Source organism: Micropterus salmoides, unplaced genomic scaffold (genome assembly GCF_014851395.1).
Source record: "Micropterus salmoides isolate LMB-PRFRI ecotype aquatic unplaced genomic scaffold, ASM1485139v1 Ms_hic_scaffold_7, whole genome shotgun sequence".
In the NCBI taxonomy this organism is placed as follows: domain Eukaryota; kingdom Metazoa; phylum Chordata; class Actinopteri; order Centrarchiformes; family Centrarchidae; genus Micropterus; species Micropterus salmoides.
Window position 1 is genome coordinate 19,123,748 of NW_024044459.1, and position 18,094 is coordinate 19,141,841.

At 39.9% G+C, this 18,094-nt stretch overlaps 1 protein-coding gene across 5 annotated transcripts in view; it reads left to right on the plus strand.

Annotated features, from left to right (window-relative positions):
* LOC119891682 (dmX-like protein 1) overlaps nt 1-18,094 on the plus strand; it is a 57,647-nt gene that overhangs the window by 30,915 nt on the left and 8,638 nt on the right. For 4 of the 5 annotated variants that reach the window (XM_038703494.1, XM_038703496.1, XM_038703497.1 and 1 more), the window contains 11 exons: nt 1,954-2,075; nt 3,377-3,634; nt 4,075-4,259; nt 7,240-7,385; nt 7,628-7,713; nt 7,859-8,060; nt 8,651-8,768; nt 9,178-9,240; nt 12,125-12,211; nt 13,809-13,933; nt 15,500-15,638. In XM_038703494.1, the coding sequence (XP_038559422.1) occupies nt 1,954-2,075; nt 3,377-3,634; nt 4,075-4,259; nt 7,240-7,385; nt 7,628-7,713; nt 7,859-8,060; nt 8,651-8,768; nt 9,178-9,240; nt 12,125-12,211; nt 13,809-13,933; nt 15,500-15,638 (1,531 nt within the window). The remainder of the gene's footprint in view (nt 1-1,953; nt 2,076-3,376; nt 3,635-4,074; nt 4,260-7,239; nt 7,386-7,627; nt 7,714-7,858; nt 8,061-8,650; nt 8,769-9,177; nt 9,241-12,124; nt 12,212-13,808; nt 13,934-15,499; nt 15,639-18,094) is intronic. The other variant, XM_038703499.1, reaches the window with a different exon arrangement.

Sequence of the window (18,094 nt, forward strand, 5' to 3'; positions counted from 1 at the left end):
CCTGGGGTATTTTTGTCTGTTTAAATTTTACACGCTTACAGCTGTCAAAATGTGGGCGATAAGAATGAGAAAGAATAATGAGAACAAAAACAAAAGGTCTCCAGCAGTGAGCTTCGCTGCTTGGACCCCTAACGAGAGGAGTAATGCACGCATGCATCTCAAGTCATCTCAAACACTGCAAAGTGGAAATGCTTTTCAAGATGTCTTAGGCTTTGTTTATGACAAATAATTTTAGCACATGCTCTAGGCGAGTTTTACAAAGCGCCATAATGGTGTGACTTAAGACATGGAAAAAGAAAAATATGTTGAGCGTTTACAAACCCAAAATATGACACTTGTCAGTTTTGATTGGGTTGAGAATGATTTATCAAAGCTTCAAGGCTGCTGTTTGTCATTGTTATTGTTAATACCTAATTAGATTTCTGTTTTTGACAGATAGGAGGAACATTGTTTATTTAAGATGCATATATACAATCACTTTGACAACAACCCAGTAGTGTGTGTGTGTGTGTGTGTGTGTGTGTGTGTGTGTGTTATAAGAAAGATGCAAAACTAAAGTGCTCATTGAATCACATTGCACATTGAGGTTTGAAATACCAAGGTCAGATAAGTCGTTCTTTAAGAATAATAAATGTTTTTGTTTTTTTAAATAACGCATTTGGCTTACAGCTGTGCTGCTGTGTGAGTTCCTGGCACGGTTCAGCCAGATTGCTTGATGTTGTGTAGAATTATTTTTACTTACGCTTGACTAGGCCGGGAGGTTTAAAGCCACAGTGCTGTGATCCCAGAGATAGAATTGCTTGTATCAATTAAATAACATGTCAAAAAGGGAGATTTCATTTTAAGCTAATAGAGAATTCATCATTCTTCAAGAACAGGCTCTCTGACCTTGGTATTTCAGACCTCATACAAGTCTACACAGTGTGATTAAATGAGTACTCAGCCATCTATCACATTCTGTTTGTTAGTTGAACAGTCTAACTAAATTAGCAAGGCTATTTCTAATTTAACACCCTCTTTGTTATGGTAATTATGTTGTTAACTCTCCTGGTGTGTCGCTGCAGAGGTTTGATGAAAATGTGTTTCTGTTTCTTTTTTTCTTTTTTTTTTTTCTCCAGACTGTGTGAGCAAGAGAGCGAGCGTGAAAGAGTGTGTGAATTTTTAAAAAGATATTTCAGGATGTAGGTTGACTGTATTTTGATACATGTTCTGCTCTTTTCTCTCTCTGGTATATCATGTTAACTTCAGTTTCATTTAGTTAAACATTAGAAGATGAAGCCTAAAAGCACCGTACCTGTACGTTTGCAGTGTGGTGTGTGACTGAAGGGATTAACTTTGTTGTTAGTAGTGCATTAACACCACAATGACTACCACTCCTACTTCTGATGATGTTCCCTTTGACTTTTTAATTCTTTTTGAAATGGAGGCAATTGGTTTCTTCGCAGAAGCTTAAAAGGGAACTTATTGGATGTTGTGGTTATTGGAAACTTAATAGACTCCCTGGTGGGTTAAGCATTCCATATTCTCTGTAAAAATATCCTCTGCAACCATCCAAAGTTTTATTTATTTTTTTTGTTTTGTTTTTTTTTTGGTGTGTGTGTGCATGGGTTGAAAAGACACTTGACGTGAGGACTTGAATAGTGACGCTTTCTTCAGCATGAAATGTTCTGTTACCAAACAGCGTAGAATAGATAGGCTAACGTGAGATGCAGCCCATTAGTATTTCATGTCTTGTCACAAAGCTTGACAGGAGAGTCATCTTCTCGCCGCTTACTTAGAAACATCTCCCCAGATTTCACGACATAGTTAAAACATTTAAAATAAAACATTTAGACATTAGATATTTACACCACCTAACCCAATTTTTAATATCACGTTCAATATAAATGTGTTGCTTTGTGCCCTCGTACTGACTGTGTGGTTCCGTTCTTTTGTCTGTTGAATCCCCCACAGCCATGTGAACCATTTCACAGGAATCATATATCAGAGTGTGTTGCTCTCTCAGAAGCAGCAAGTCAGAACTGTCAGCATGGATGAGTCTGTTCAGCCCAACACTTCCCCTTCACAGTGGCCAGGTAAATCAGCCAAACCAAATACAATATTTTGCCTGAATTAAAAGTAACAAAGCATATTGTTCTTGTTGTCAACAATTAAAAGACCCAAACCATCAATATGTTTGTCCATCTCTCGGTACAATTTACCAACTTCCCTGCCCTGTCTGTGGCATTCACCTCCAAGCCCATTCGTTGCCCATTAATTGTTTAAAATTAACATCCTCAAATATATAGGTTCAGTAATTTCCTTAAACAGCTGGTAACAGTAGTTTTCAACAAACATCACATGAGTAAATGGTGCACTTGCTGAGGACAGTTGAGGACAGAAGTTTCACTGAGAGAAAGCCTCTCTTTTGCAGGAACGTCCTGATCACATTTGCACAGTTACACATTCACTGGAAGCTGCCCAGTACTACCAAAGTCTGATCTGCTGGCCAGTGAGCAGCTTCACTGGAGCAGTTTGGTTTAAGGGCACCTCAGTGGTGGTAATGAGGAGTGGCAAGTGCTTCTTCGCCACTAGGGGGTGACAGGAGTAGGAGGGGTTTGGGGAGTTATGTCACAGCACGCCAGTGAAATTCCAGCATGGACGACTTCAACACAGCTTGTTTCAGAAGCGTCCCTGAAACGGCGCTCTGCTCTGCTCTGTGGAGAATACGCGGAGAGTCTATTTTTGATGGAAGCCAAGTCAAGCAGCACAGAGCAGATGGAACAGCATACAGAATCTGGTCAGTTTTCAAAATAAAACACCCCTTGAGGGCTCCTAATTGTATATCACTAAACACAATTAAGACAGACGAAAAAGAAAAAAATATAACTATGTAGCCTGCCTAACCGTGGTAGAAGCACAGAATTCAAGGACAAATGACCAAATCAACTAAATCTGAGCAACTTGGCAAAATCAGGCGGGCAAATGTCCCTGTGGGGTATGAAGCCGTGCAGAAGTAGTAGAAGCACAAAAAGGAGAAATGAACAAGTCAACAACGTGGGGCAGGCAAAACTGTCTGCTCCTGAAACTTCTAAACACTTCCAGTGGGATATGAAGCTGCGCAGAGGGCAGAACAAAACTGCGTTGCAGCAGACTTTACCGGTGACATCCAGCTTTTAGACCAACACTGCCACATTTGGTACTCTAGTAAGTATTTACAGCAGCTACTGTGTGGGATTGATATCACACTTTTTGGCACATAGGAATACACTTTTTAGTGGGATCAATTCATTGTTGGTTTTTTCATTGTATTTGTTTGCAGTAAGAAAACAGACTTTCACTTTTAGGGAAAAGTTGAGGGGAAAAACAACAACCTTTTCCTTGTCCTTCTCTACAGGTATCGCCTCTCTGATTCGTCTGTTGAGCTCAGCAGGTGAGGAGAGCCAGCCAGGCTTAACTGTGCTGCTCTGTGAGATCCTGACTGCTGTCTTCCTCAGTCTGTTTGTTCACGGCATGGCCACTCACTCCAGCAACGAGCTGTTTCGCATCGTGGCCCACCCCCTCAGCAGCAAGCTTTGGGTGACGGTGTTCGGAGGAGGTGCCCGGACCCCTGTGATGGAGAAATCCAAAAGCCCGACAAGAACACCCTCACCAGGTTAGGAGAGATTAGTTTGTCTGCTGTTTTCTTTCTGGCTGGCTGGCTGTGTGTCTTGTGGAGGTGACCCAGTAGCTAAATCAAATCAGTCCTGCTAAATTAATTGGGTTCCCATCTACAGGTCATAGTGAAATCTATCAGCCTATTAGTGTGGGAGCTGTTTCCCTCTCACTCTTTGTGCTACTCTCTTGTGTTTGTAGAAGAAACCTGATGTAATGCAAATTCAACTCCTATTTATTTGGCAAAATGTCATCATTTTTAATTTTTCTTTTAATTTCAAGAATATATTTTTAATGTTATTGTCATTAGCAAAAAAAAAAAACGCATGCCAGGCTTGGCATATGAATTGTATATGATGTGCGTATGCATGAGTGGTTAGGGTTGCGACAGCAGCTGAAGTGCTGGATGCAGCATTTTAACAAACTTTCTCAACACCCTAGCCTCACCAAGCGGCTCAGACAGGAAGTCCAGACGATTCAGGCTTCTATCATCACGCAGTGTATCCAGAGAGGAGAGCCCATCTAGTCCCAAGCATGGCCCCGTGGTGGACCAAGAAGCTGCTCCCATCTTTAAAGAAAGATTTGTCCCTCCAGAGCTCAGCATTTGGGATTACTTTATCGCCAAGGTAATCCCGAATATCAGTAACGAACAACAAACAGGACCCATTCATATCCACTCCTTTTTTATTCTGATGAGTCCTAGCTTGAGTCAGTGTATTGGCTTTTAATTGGGATGTTTCATGTGCAGGGTTCATGTATAACAACATAAATATATTCAAGGTAGTTTATTTATCACCATACAATACAAGGTTGTACAAAGAAATTACAGTTTGTAGTCCGTTCAAGTTACCCGCATAGAACTTAACAGAAAATTAAATTTATATTAGAACTTGGTAACGTAAATGTACAGTAATTTAAATACATAACAATGTTTTTAAAGTATTTGCCTCCTTCCTGATTTCTTGTATTTTGCGTATTTGTCACAGTGAAATTAGTGCTGGGCAACAATTAAAATTTTTAATCGCGATTATTTGCATGATTTTCTTGCGATTAATCGCAATTTTACGCACAAAATTGAATAATGAATTCGAAAGTAGTGCATTGCGCACTTGTAATTTAAATGTACTGCTATTTACTAGGGGTGGGAATCACCAGAGGCCCATTGATACAATATTATCACGATATTTATGTTGCGATTCGATTTTATTGTGATTTTAAATATATTGAGATATATTGCAATCTATTACCTTTTTCCAACTTCCAATTAGGTCATATCACTTTTTCAGTCCTCTATATGGTCCTGTTAAGTTTTCTAGTGGACTAAAAAAGCAATAGATTTTATTATTCTAGTACCAAAAAGTTCAAAAACTCCCATCTGCAATTTGTATAATAAAATATCGATACTTGGCGTCCGTGTATCGATACAGTATTGCCATGGCAAATATCACGATACTATGCTTTCCCCCACCCCTACTGTTTACACAAAAGTTCAATAACGTGGTTTGCAAACACTTTAAACAAATAATGTGCTTTTTACCAGCAGTATTCCCGTTACACAGTAGCAATAAAATATTACCTAAACCTACACCTATAACCTAAACATTAATATAATCTAATCAAATATTAAACCAGAGCTATTTGCCACTGCAGGGGCATTACCTTTTATCTAGCTTGTTAAAACAAGATACCATCAGAGTCCAGTTTTCTTGTTTTTTTTTTAATCTTTTATCAGGGAGCAGCAGAAATACTATGTTCAGTAGGGACGTTACAAGTCGTGGTGGATATTTTACAAGCACGGACCAGATAACGATAAAGCAACAATGAACACACAGTGTACAGATGTTGGTTTGGGTTGTTTGAGTTGCTTGATAGGCTACGTCATTAACAAGTAAGCGGCTCACCTGCTGCCGTGATAACGGATTGCGGGTGGAAAAATACGGGAAAAAAAGATGAAAGCGTAGTCTGACGAAGCCTCCCTCCACTGCTTGTTTGGGTGGGTGATTTGCAGGCTGATCAATCCTATCCAAACCTGTCTGGCCTTATCTGAAAAAAGTAATTGCCGCCTAAACCTAATAACTGGTTGTGCCACCCTTGGCAGCAGCAACTGCAAACAAGCGTTTGCGATTACAGGCAATGAATCTTTCACATTGCTGTGGTGGAATTTTGCAGAATTGTTTTAATTCAGCCACATTGAAGGGTTTTTGAGCATGAACGGCCTGTTTAAGGTCATGACACAGCATCTCAATCAGATTTAAGGCCGGACTTTGACTAGGCCACTCCAAAACCTTCATTTTGTAACTCTTCCATGGATGCCATTTTTGCCCTGTGTCTTTCTTATTGTAAATCATGACCCCTGACCTTAACTAAAAAGGAGGGCAGTTACTTTTTTAGATAGGGTTTGGATGGCTTTTGTCCCTTTTTAATAAATGAAATCATCTTTTTTAAAAACTGCCTTTAGTATTTACGCTGGTTATGTATGTCTAATATTAAAAACTGTTTCATGATCTGGAAGATCTCAGTGTGACAAAATTGCAAAAAACTAAGAAATTAGGAAGAGACCTAATTCTTTTTCACAGCACTGTATATACATACATGTATACTAGGGTTGGGCGATGTCTACAATGAAACATCGCCATCGAGTGCGCGCGGGGGGGGGGCAGCACTCATCTTATGTGTATGTGTTCTCACACAGACTTCACTTACGGACCAGGTAAAGCAGCATTTAACAGACGGTGCAGATGTTGGTTTCAGTTGTTTGATAGGCTGCGCCATTAATAAGCCGACGTGCGGCTCAGCTGCTGCCGTGACAACGGATCGCAGGTGGAAATATACGGAAAGAAGACAAGTTCTCAGTCTTTTAGGAGTGAGACAGAGAGAGGTCTGAGTGTGGGGAGAATAGACTTCCGAGGCAGTTGCAAATCTTCCTAAAAAACAATAATAAGAATATTCTGGGTCATTAAAACCTGATTTCAGACGGTGGTATAATGTGAAAATTTGAGATTATTTTTTGCTGGGGGGGGGGGGTTACAGTCATGATGGTTGGGTTTAGGTAATAAAAGTACTTGGTTGGGTTTAGGTGCTAAAAATACTTGGTTATGGTTAGGAAAACATCGTCGTTTGGGTTTTGGTCACAGAATCTGACCAAAATCTGTCACAGATTTTGGTGTTCCACCGGCTCAACGTCCTGATGTCTGTCAGCCATCGCCGAGGGACAATGGCATCGTCTGTCTGCCCAACCCTTAAGTATACACCCAGGAGACAGTTCTGCAGTGCATTTTTTTAAATTTGCGGAGGGGGGAATAAAAACTGCAGTAACAAGAAAGTGATAATAATATGGTTTTGATCTTCACATAAAAAGTCTGTCCATCCACTTTGACTGCATTTGAGCTCCAAGCATCATCGATGAAAAGGTCCATCTCCTCTCATTGTATCATTGATTCTGACCATATTGTGGTTATAGTAACTATCTTATGGAAGCACTCTGACAATTTGTAATAATCTGTGTTTATCTGCTGAAACGATCAACATGTACTAAAACTTTCTGCCAGTATATTTATGAATTAATTATTATTCTCATCGTTGTCACTATTTTCGTGTGTCTTTCAGCCTTCGCTGCCACCCTCAGAAAGCAGAATTGAATATGACTCAGAGGACAGCCAAGGCAGTGAAGATGAAGATGAAGATGATGAATTTGAAGATGTGTTTGACCCCAACTCTCCGCAAAGAGAGCATTCGAACCACAATTCATACAGGTAATGACACAGAGCTGAGCAGATACCACTGCAAAGAGTGACTCATCTTCACCTCAATCCAGGTTGCCTAGAGTAAACCTGCATGTGGTGGCTGTTTGTGTCGCACTGCCTCTAAATTTAGCTCCACATTCAGTCTGAACACTCCTTTATGGCCCCACTTTTTTGAAGGCAGCTTTGGACCTATTTAGAGTATTTATGTTCAAAATTGTAATCTGATTCCAAATGCCTTCTTCTCTTTCCAGTTGGTGTTTGATGCGTCTGGCAATGGTTCAGCTGGTGTTGGTCAACCTCAAGTCCTTTTACCCAATGGCAGGATATGATCTATTAGGTAAACACTGAAATACAACACGCACCCTCTGATGTACTAACCTTCAGAATGTAGATAAATGCCGCCACATTTCTCACTGCCTGTCTTACCTAATCTTATTGCCTTCTTGTTTGTGTGTGTATGTGCCGGCTTCTGTTTAACACAGATCTGCCTGTGGGCTCTCCTCTGTGTCACGCTGTGCTGAAGACGCTGCAGCGCTGGGAGCAGGTGCTGCTAAAAAGGCTGGAGATATTCGGGGGCCCACCCGCAAAGTACATCTCCACCCAGTTCCAGGATGAAACTGCCGCATCTGGTCCTGCCCTGCTCAGACACAAGGCCCTGTTTGAACCATCCAACACCCCATTCAGGTACCACAATGAGCTGGGGATCAGTGTTACATATTAAAAAATGTATTATTTTACATTTATTTTTTTAATTTAGATTGAATTTGAAATCAGTCAGCTTTAGTGTGTGTGTGTGTGTGTGTGTGTGTGTGTGTGTGTGTGTGTGTGTGTGTGTTGATGTACATGTTTGTATTCACTCAGGGCCTTAGAAAAGTTCATGTTTTCACTTCTCCTTTATGATATCGCTTCAAGCCTACCGATATGCCCTTCAGCTTTTAAACATGAATTAATGGTAACATGATGCTGTAAGTTGTTCCTCAAGATCTCTATAGATTTAAAGTTTTGATCCTTCGGCAGATGTGACCCCTGTAGATTTCCACATTGCTCCTACAGTATGTACTGTAGGGATTTACTGTTCTTGGAGGAAGAGTTACTGTTTGTGCATTTCATGTGTTTTGCCTTAAGCACCAGATATGTGGAGTTTTCCGATCAGCGCTAGATGCACAAATCAGAAGCAGTGTTTTCTAACACATTTAGTTGTGCTTCACTGAACGGATACAACTGATTTAATCGGCATTAGTGTTAATATGCGGGAGGTGTTCTGTTCTTTTCAGGACTAGCCACACTTCATCGCTGCCAGTGAAGCGTCTGTGGCAGTTTCTGGTCAAGCAGGAGGAAGTGCAGGAGACTTTCATTAGACACATATTTACCAAGAAAAGAGACCCGAATGAGGTACACCATGTTAACAACATGCCAACCCGCTGCATTGACGTGTTGCACAGCTAGCACATTGTATAAATTGTCTCTGATTAACACATTAACTATTTTATTATGATAAAACCCACAAGTCTCTGTATTTACCCCCCAGGCACACTGCATCATTATTGCTTTTACATCCATGTTGGCCCATTTGTGCTTGTTTTGTGCCGCATGCCAACCACATGTATTATTACTGCCTCCAGTTGCATGTTGATGCTTTTAATTGCATTCAAATAATTACACCCTGTTTGATTAACAGCACAGTAATTCCCTTTCTGTGTGTGTGTCTGACTGCATGGTTAATCACTGGTTGTTGTTTTTGTTGTATGTGTTTTGTGCGTGTGTATGTGACTACCCTGTGCTGCTTCCCCAATCATTTAAGTCGGGTGAGGACCAGACTGACAATATGAAATGTTCAGGGATGGAGGAGACAGGAAACCATCAGGTACTGCTGCTTTAGATAAATTGTGATTTATGGTATTGGGGTGTGACGTGCTGGATCAACAAGTACTGAAAACTATCAAGAACCCAACTTGCCACCAAATGATTTAATTAGATCCTTTCAAAATAATTTCCCCAATTTTATACTGTGTTCTGATTAGGTAAAGTACTTATCTTGCTGTTTTGTCTTTAGACCTCGATAATTGGTGTAATTTTTTAAAATGGAAAAAGTTCTTGTTTTTACAAGTGCGTGGGGGGTGGGCGAGACATTTTTGTGGTAAGAGTCTGTCAGATTATGATCCTGAAAATGTAATGTTTTGCCAGGAAAACCATGCCATTTGCTTGTTTTTGTAGTATTTCATTGTAAAACTACATTAAATCTTTCATGTAGGGCTGTATTATAGTAACATGAATTTCAGCACTGCATGATTGGTTAAAGTTTGCAAACGTGCATTTTATTACGTGACAGACCAGAGCATCAAAAGATGGGTTGTCATTATTATCATTATTATTACACCAAAATTAAATTTGGTTAATTGTGTAAGGTAATTGTCATTGAGATTGTTATATTATGCATCCCTGCTTTCTGGTAACTGGCATTGTTATATCTGAGAGTTTTTGTTGCATGTTTGTTACATGTTCAAAAATGTGTTATGTTTTATCTGTTAACAACAATACTTAACCGTTCTTGTAATCAGTACAGATGTTGTGAAACATTACGAAACATACTTCACATCACAATAATGTGTGTGGGTGATTTATATTTGGGAACATGCACATCACGTGCCATGTATTTGCCTCCTTGAGTAGAATAGTAAATGGGCCCTGTCACATTATATCTAAGAAACATTAAAATTGGGATCTTGACAGAATTACAGTACGTGTATTTTTCTGGGCCATGAACTTTGTATATTCCTGTCAGTGTTTGATAATAATCGTACATTTAGCTGTCTAAATATTAATGTGAATGTGAACCATAAACCTTAAATCGCACTGTACACTGATGCTACACTGAGGTTTTCTAATCTTCTGGTTCTTACTGTGCAAGCTGCCGTGTTGTAGCTACTCCATTTGGCTCAGTGTTAATTAACCCAGTCTCTCAGAGGACAAGCTATGAAGCTGAATAGCTTCTGATTAATGGGCCCAACACTGTCGCAGTGAATCTGCGTTCCACAGGGATTATGTGCTCGGCGAAAATGGCAAACCACCATATTTAGATTGCTGTAAGTCAAGTTTTACTTTATTCTATCTGACAGAAAAAGACATGGTCTTTTCCCCTTGAATAAATGTAGCAAAGACTTTAATTCAATCTCATTCTCAAAGGATGCCTGTCTCATTTTGAGTAACTTTGGCATCAAAATATAACATCTCTATACAATATGCAGAGCTACAGTATAGCCCACTCTGCATGCATCCCACAGGACCTCTATGGTACAGTATGGTACAGTGTGCGCTTGTGCTTATTGCTCAAGGGTTGTTGTGCTCATGCTGTCTAATGGCGCTAACCCAGTTATGTGTGCTGCTGTGGTTAACTGGCCTTATGCACCTTACATGTCCTCTCATAACTTTGACCGGCAAGACAAACAAACACTAAGGGCCCGATTTACTAACATCACGAATAAAGACTACTAAATTGCGTGTGCATTTTAAAAAATGCGCAATTTTAGTACCTGTTATGGGTGATTTACTAAGAATTATTGTGTAGATGACAGGAGCAAACACAATGGAGGTGGGAGTATTTAAATGAGGGTTTTGTGTGTTTTTAATGGAGGGAAAGCAGCCACAGCGTAAAAACCTTGGTTGGTTTCATTTAGTGCGTCCCGAGTATGTGGAAATCGTAGGTGCCTGCCTAATCCTGCCTAAGATTACACTAAGTTCTTGGGACAGCACACCTGGAGAAACTGCTTTGGCGAACCCCAGCAGAAACGGCTACAGTATGCTGGAATGACCCAGACGCCAGGAAATGCCAGCAGATCGTGCTTCATCCAGCCAGAGGAAACAATCACCCTCTCCGATACCTACAATGGGTTGTCTCGCTATATTACGACCGGCGCGCTGCGAACAGTTGGTGATCGTTCCCTCTGGCTGGATGAATTTTACGTGTGATCCATGCACTACTGCAGCTCGGGGCTCTCCGCAGCGCCACGGAACTTTCTAATCTCTTCATTCACACGGAGAAAAGAAATCCGGTCGAAACGAAATTTACTTAGACAGGAAAGCTAAAGCAAAATACAAAAAAATTCTATTCATATAGTTCATCAAATAAATAAAATAAAATAATTGTATTTCTATATATTAGATATAGAATAATATTGTTAATTTCTCTACGTTTTCTTTCATTACGGCTGTGTCTCCGTCTGGCAACAATAACAGCAGCCATCACTGCGCAACAATTTTTTTTTGCGATTTGCACCTTTCTTTCAAACGTATTAAATACAGAGGCTGTTGCACTCACATGAAATTGCGTTTAGGCTTGGTAGATAACATTGCGTGTAGTAAATAAATGTATTTGCATGTTACGCCCCAAGTTGCATATTGATTAAGGCAAAAGTACTAAATGAACAACAGGTGCTATCTTGCACTTTTGAAAAACGTAACTCTGCGTGCACACCGTTAGTAGATCATCTTACGTGCTAATTTGCTGGTGATATCAAGTTTTCACACGTATTTACTCACGCAGTCCTTTAGTAAATCTGGCCCATAGAATGCACATATTATATACCTGTACAGTTTTATTTATCAACCCCCCTCCTGGAACTTGTCAGGTCATTGGTTCTGTAGCATGAAGGGAAATGACTGTTCATTTGTCTGTGGGAAATGTTTAATAACATTTCCAGTTGTAATGTGTGTGTGTGTGTGTGTGTGTGTGTGTGTCCCCCTCTGTGCAGACTGAGTCAGATCAGGGCTGCCCCGGGGGGAAAGCTCGCATCATCCACAAGGAATCTGACATCATCACAGCCTTTGCCATCAACAAGGTACAACTCTTAACACAGATGTCACTGATCAACACAACATACCACGAGAAAAACATAGTGTATTTCTAACTTCATTGGTTTGTCAGTCTACATGGTCAATACTGGTCATTTTTATTTAAGCCTCAGAATGTATATAATTCAATTTGTTGAGCACCATGGAAGCCAGTGTTAGAATCTCTGTTTTAAAGTTATATTGTTTTTTTTCTCTGTTACTGGGAAAACATTAAATACATAGATATACAGACAAAGGTTTCTTCAGTGCAAAACATTTTCAAACCTTACTTGTATCTATTGGAAAACTGAGGGGGGGGACTGAGCAGCAAAAATAAACTCTTAAAAGTTTAATCTGCTTTTGTCTGCCAGGTAACCTTCTGTTTACTGTGAAACACACTAGAAATGAATCTTGCCTTCAGAGATTTTCTTTGAAAACATTTTGTAGCTGCTCTAATTTATATTTTTTATATTAAATATAATCAAATGTCGGTGTCATTTATGAAAGGGGTCGCTTATAGTGACAAACCCTCAGAACTGTCTCTGCAGTCTAAGACGTTAAAATAGCTCTAATGAGTGTTTTCTTTCAGCTCATTGTTTTGATTTTTCAGTACTTTTCAACTTAACTGTTTTGGTTTTGCGTTACCGCACTTATCACCCCCTTGTTATTTGGCGAAAAAAAAGCTCAGCAGGTGGGGTACCTATTGCACCAAACAGACAAAGTTAGCAACTAGCTTTTGAACACAGTGGGACATTTAGCAGGTGAAGAGTCAAATATTTCCCACATGATTTAGTGGAGACCAAAAACAGAGCTAAAAAGTGGGTAAATATTGGACTAACAGGTGGCCAGAAATGCAAAATAAATGTGAATGTTGCTCACTGTCTGCTTGGTGTGTACATAAGCAACTGTTGCTAACACATTTGCCATTTCAACTTCATAAGGTTATAATATGTAAGTGTTGTGTATCCCCAAGTGGCGGGAAATCAATTAATACTGCTTTAAGTAGTTTTAGTCCAGCTGTGCATGGTAACAATGCTTTCTAGTTTGTTAAAACTAGGCTAATAAAATAACATTGTATCTTCTGAATTTCAAATTCAGATGAACAATGTTATTATATACACTGTGGTGGACACGCATCTAGAAAAAATATGTGTATTTCAAGTCTTAGCTTCAGTTTGACCAAAGCATCAAAATCAGAGTGCACACAATTAAAACCAAAACAAATCTCAAATTGTTTTTTGCCAGCAGCACAACTCTAAAGCCATATCCTAGCCCCTTTGATGTTGTGAGCCTGTGTTCTTTGTTTGATATAGGCAGAGTTTCACACTGTAATACTCTCGCTTGAATGTAGCTATTTAGTTAAAGTGAACCAGTGGTGCGGGTTGTTCTCAACAACAATCAAAGGAAGGTGCACCTCAGGTCATCATTAAAAGCAAAGCGTTGGATGGTTTTGTGACCACAGGCAGGAAACAGTTGGAAAAGGTCTGTCTCACTCTTGTTGACCTTCTAACTGTTTCAAATTTTGCACATACGTTTAGCCTCATTTTCCTTACCCATACCCTCTCTGTCACCCGGCTCTCCCTTTCTCCACTTCCTGTCTCCCAGGCAAATCGTAACTGTTTAGTCATGGCCTCCACCCATGACATTCAGGAGTTGGATGTGTCCTCCATCTTGGCCACACAGATCTTGACATGGATTGATGATGATGATGCTGTTGCTGAAGCCAAAAGGTATGAGGGTAATCTGTGTGTGTTTGTGGGTGCATGCTGTACTTACTGAGGCAGACGGCTGGGAGAGGTCATCCAGAGTAACAACACCTTAAATAGCTAAATTGAGTGTGGATGTGGGCTAAGCATGCACGATATGAAGAAAATCTGAGATTTTCAATATTGTTATGACGGTATGACTTGCGATAAACAAATATTGTAGTTGTAATAGTTGGGGTAAGAGGCTAAGGCATGCATTATGTCAGTGACAGGTCCCCATGAAGAAAGTGCCACAAGGATGTATCTGTCTGTGTGGGGCCCATTTAATACCGGATTTCGGTAACCATCCCTTAATAAAAAGTTTTTTTTTATTCATCGTGTTTCAGGCAGTGTTTTGCGATTACGTCTGGGGCGATTCGTCGACGTAATCGATTACGTCATTGCGTCGACTCGTCGCTGCATCCGGTGTGGGATTATCCCGGACAAGCTTCAGCTACAAGACCGCGCCTTCGACCGTCTAAACTTTGGAGTATTTCAGACAGACACTCAACAACGTGCTGCTCCGTGAGCTCTCTGAACTGGAAACAGCTTCACTGCAGCACAGCTGCTGTCCACAAATACGTGAAGCGAAAGTAGCCTATCCCGGAGCACTTTGTCTAGACGGCAGAACCGCAAATCGTGTTTACTTTCTGTCGCCACACAAGTACAGCACATTATCAGCACGAGGACACTTTCTTCATTGCCTTCAAGTTAAAAGTAATTTCTGCCCCGCTGCTGTCATGGTAACGTAACGTTACACCGCGAGTCATGTAACGATCGGCTGTTTCATATTTTCTGTTTATTTAACGGCCACGTATGAGCAAGAAAACAGCTGAATCTAATTACAGACGATCTGTGACGGTCTGGACAGTCTGAGAGTCCTTTCAGGTGTTCACTGATGCAGAAATACATTTGATTATCATACTGCATTACTAAATATTGAAATGAATCCATGTCACAAACATTTAAAGTTTTAAGTAAAGCAGCCTAATTAATGTCTGTTATTGTTACAACACAAGATTTGCTGCTATTGTCATTATTCTAATGTGCTTCATCAGGATGATTGAATAAAATATAGATTTATTGATTAGACATGTTTTTGATATTTATTTTGGATAAATTGGTATGTTAATAGAGTAATATGCAACTTTTCTTTCTTTAGAATAAACAAAATTAGTCCTTAGATTAATCAACTAATCGAAAAAATAATCGACTTGAAAAATAATCGATATGTACAGCCCTATTTGCGATGTTCATATCATGATGACGATGAAAATACGATTTATTGGTCAGCACTAGCGTGGGACAAAAAATACTTTCTATGAGCAAGGTAATCTGGCATCATTTTGGCTGATTTATGTTATTTATCTCTTCTGAGTATTAATCTTACCTTGCTTTCTGAACTTTTAATCAAGTGTTTCCTGCTAAACATGCACTATCTCTGAACTGAACGCAGAGGTGACATTGATATCTCATAACCTCTGCCAAACTGAGTATTCCCTTTTTAAGATTTAACCACATGAAAACACATTTATTATTCTGTCTCTGTAGTGATGACTTTCTGGTGGTTCACGCACGCAATGACTTTGCCACCCTCCACGGCACCACGCCGTACACTCACAGTAGCCCTGGCACACCCATCAACATGCCGTGGCTGGGGGGACTGCAGACGGGCCGGGGTGCATCTGTGGTGAGCTCTAGATCTGAATTTGTATGTGACCGTATTACCTGGGCCATATGTTTGCCCTACACCTCTTCTTCTGCTTTTTTTGGTTTGGTTTTTTTCTGATCCCTGTTTTGGATTAAAGGGCCATAGAAGTTGTTTTGCATGTTTTCAGCCATTGACTGCAGATTGCTTATACTTTACATAGCTGACAACCATTTTCTAAAGCATGCAACTTTGACTTGGACCTAAATTGTAGGTGTGTGTGGGCCAGTGTACTCATAACTAAGCAACTTCCTTTATTTAAAAGCCACCAAATATTCCCCTTCCTAATTTTAAGTATTTGCTGCCTTTCTTTCTTCAGTAATCTGAATATCTTTTGTATCTGGTCTGACCAAAAAAAAAATCTATTTTAAGATGTCACCCTGAGCTTTAGCAAAGCGAGTGACATTTTCACTATGTTTTATCGATCAAACAACGAGTTATTAATTGAAAGAATAATCGGCAATCCCCCCTGACCCACATTGTTGGTTGTAATGTTAAAAATAACAATGAGTTAAATTGTTTCTGGGATTAAAATTAAAGAAAACCAAGTCTCAGATGTTGGAGCTGTATGAAATTTTAAAACCGCTGCTTTTGGAAACTACATAAAGATGATAAAGTAACAAAAAAACTGAAGCTGGCCAACTGTTCACTTGATTTCCTAAGTGGTAAGTCTCAGTAAATTGTTGTCCTGACGTTTTGAAATGAAGATAAAATGCTTTAGATAACCATGATCAGTTGCCTTATCAACTAAACCTCAAGAACCCAGCAATTTGGTCTCTTAATCTTCCATAGAGTGTCAGTGATGAATGCTTTGGGTTTAGTATACAGTGCTCTTCATGGCTTTTATAGAATACATTAAGTTTGTTGTTCTGGATCTGGCCTTCCTGGTACTCAAAGCAAAATCCTCAAAGCAGTTTAAATTACTTTATTAATAATACATCTTTGTCTGGTCTTCCGTCATTGCCTTACAAAGGAACAAAGATGTTGCTGACTGCTACAGCTTGCGAGACACCAGGCCCAAACCTCTATAAATGTTTGTGCTGGAAAAGTCTGTAAAAGCTGCTTTACTGAGCAGAGAAACTTGGCGTTAGCAGTGGGGAGGGAGATTGATTTGATTCTAGTGGTAGCAGTGTCTTTGAATCGAGTAGCTGTGAGTCATGTTTGTTGATATTAACCAGCTCGCTCATTGCTCTTGATATGCAGACTGGACAGAAAGAGCCACTCTGCGTCGTAATTATTTTACCAGCCAGTCGGGCAGCGTGTTCAAGGTTGGAGCAGAATACATTTAGAGACAATAATAAATAAAATCCTTGGCAGACATTGCTGTTAATGTCTGCCTTTCTGGGCCACCATTCATGATACAGGACAGAAAATACTGACTGAGCTGCAGTAAATAAAGAAAGTTTATTCTATGATGACTGCACAGCCATCCATTTATGCTGTAACTTAAATGCAGCATTAAATGTGTTCTCCAGCTTTAATAATGATTAAGATTAGAATTTTTTTCTGACTTTTTTTTGAAGTGGCTTTTAACTACAGATGAGCCCCTTTCAGACACGCACCTCGTTAGGTAAATATTAATGCACTTTTAATTTTTACACACACACTTCGAGAGTTGGTAAATCCAAATCAAACCCAGTAACATTTTTGTGGCTTAACCCTGAATTAAATGCAGTCACATTAACATAAAGGCTACAGCACAACAAGCTTAAATAGCCACCGAGAGATAAAACACATGTCTTGTTCACCTGAAGAGCTTGGCAATACATGTATTACTTAATGAAATGAAACTTTATGACAATGAAATCAATTAGGAAACCACAAACTTTGGTTTGTGGACTGCCGTTTTGAAGCTTCGAGTTTGGCCGATAGGGCGCCGCCATGTCGAGTTTTTGCAACCAGGAAGTGCCCGGAAGTGACGATACGGCGGCGCTAACGGCCATGTGCGGAGCTAGCTAGCTTGCTCAGCTAGGTGCAACTGTAACTCACGTTAACTGTTTAACTGGGCTAATAATTTTGTCTAGCGAACAACATTCTTACAACTACATGTACTCACCAGAGAAAGTAAACAGCCAATTCCTAATAAGCTTTTTCAACCTCTCTGGGTAGCGACTGTAACTATTAAAAGTGCCCCAGGATCAGCTTTGACCATATCTTGGAAAAATACAGCAAAAAAAAACAAACAAGAAAATGACTCTTTTTGCATTAGAGTCAATAGAGCGCAGCCATGACCTCAGTTAGCGCGAGACCTATACTGCTCTGTGATTGGCCAGCTGCAAGTTCAGGGCGTGGCTTAGTGAAGGGTCAGTTATGGTCATGTGATAACTGGTGGTCATATACCGGGGTGGATCATAATCCCCTGTCTTTGTTGGAGGAAGGTCTCTGGCATGTGAATGGTGTCCTTGATCTTTGTCTGTCATTTTGTTATGGTGTTCAGA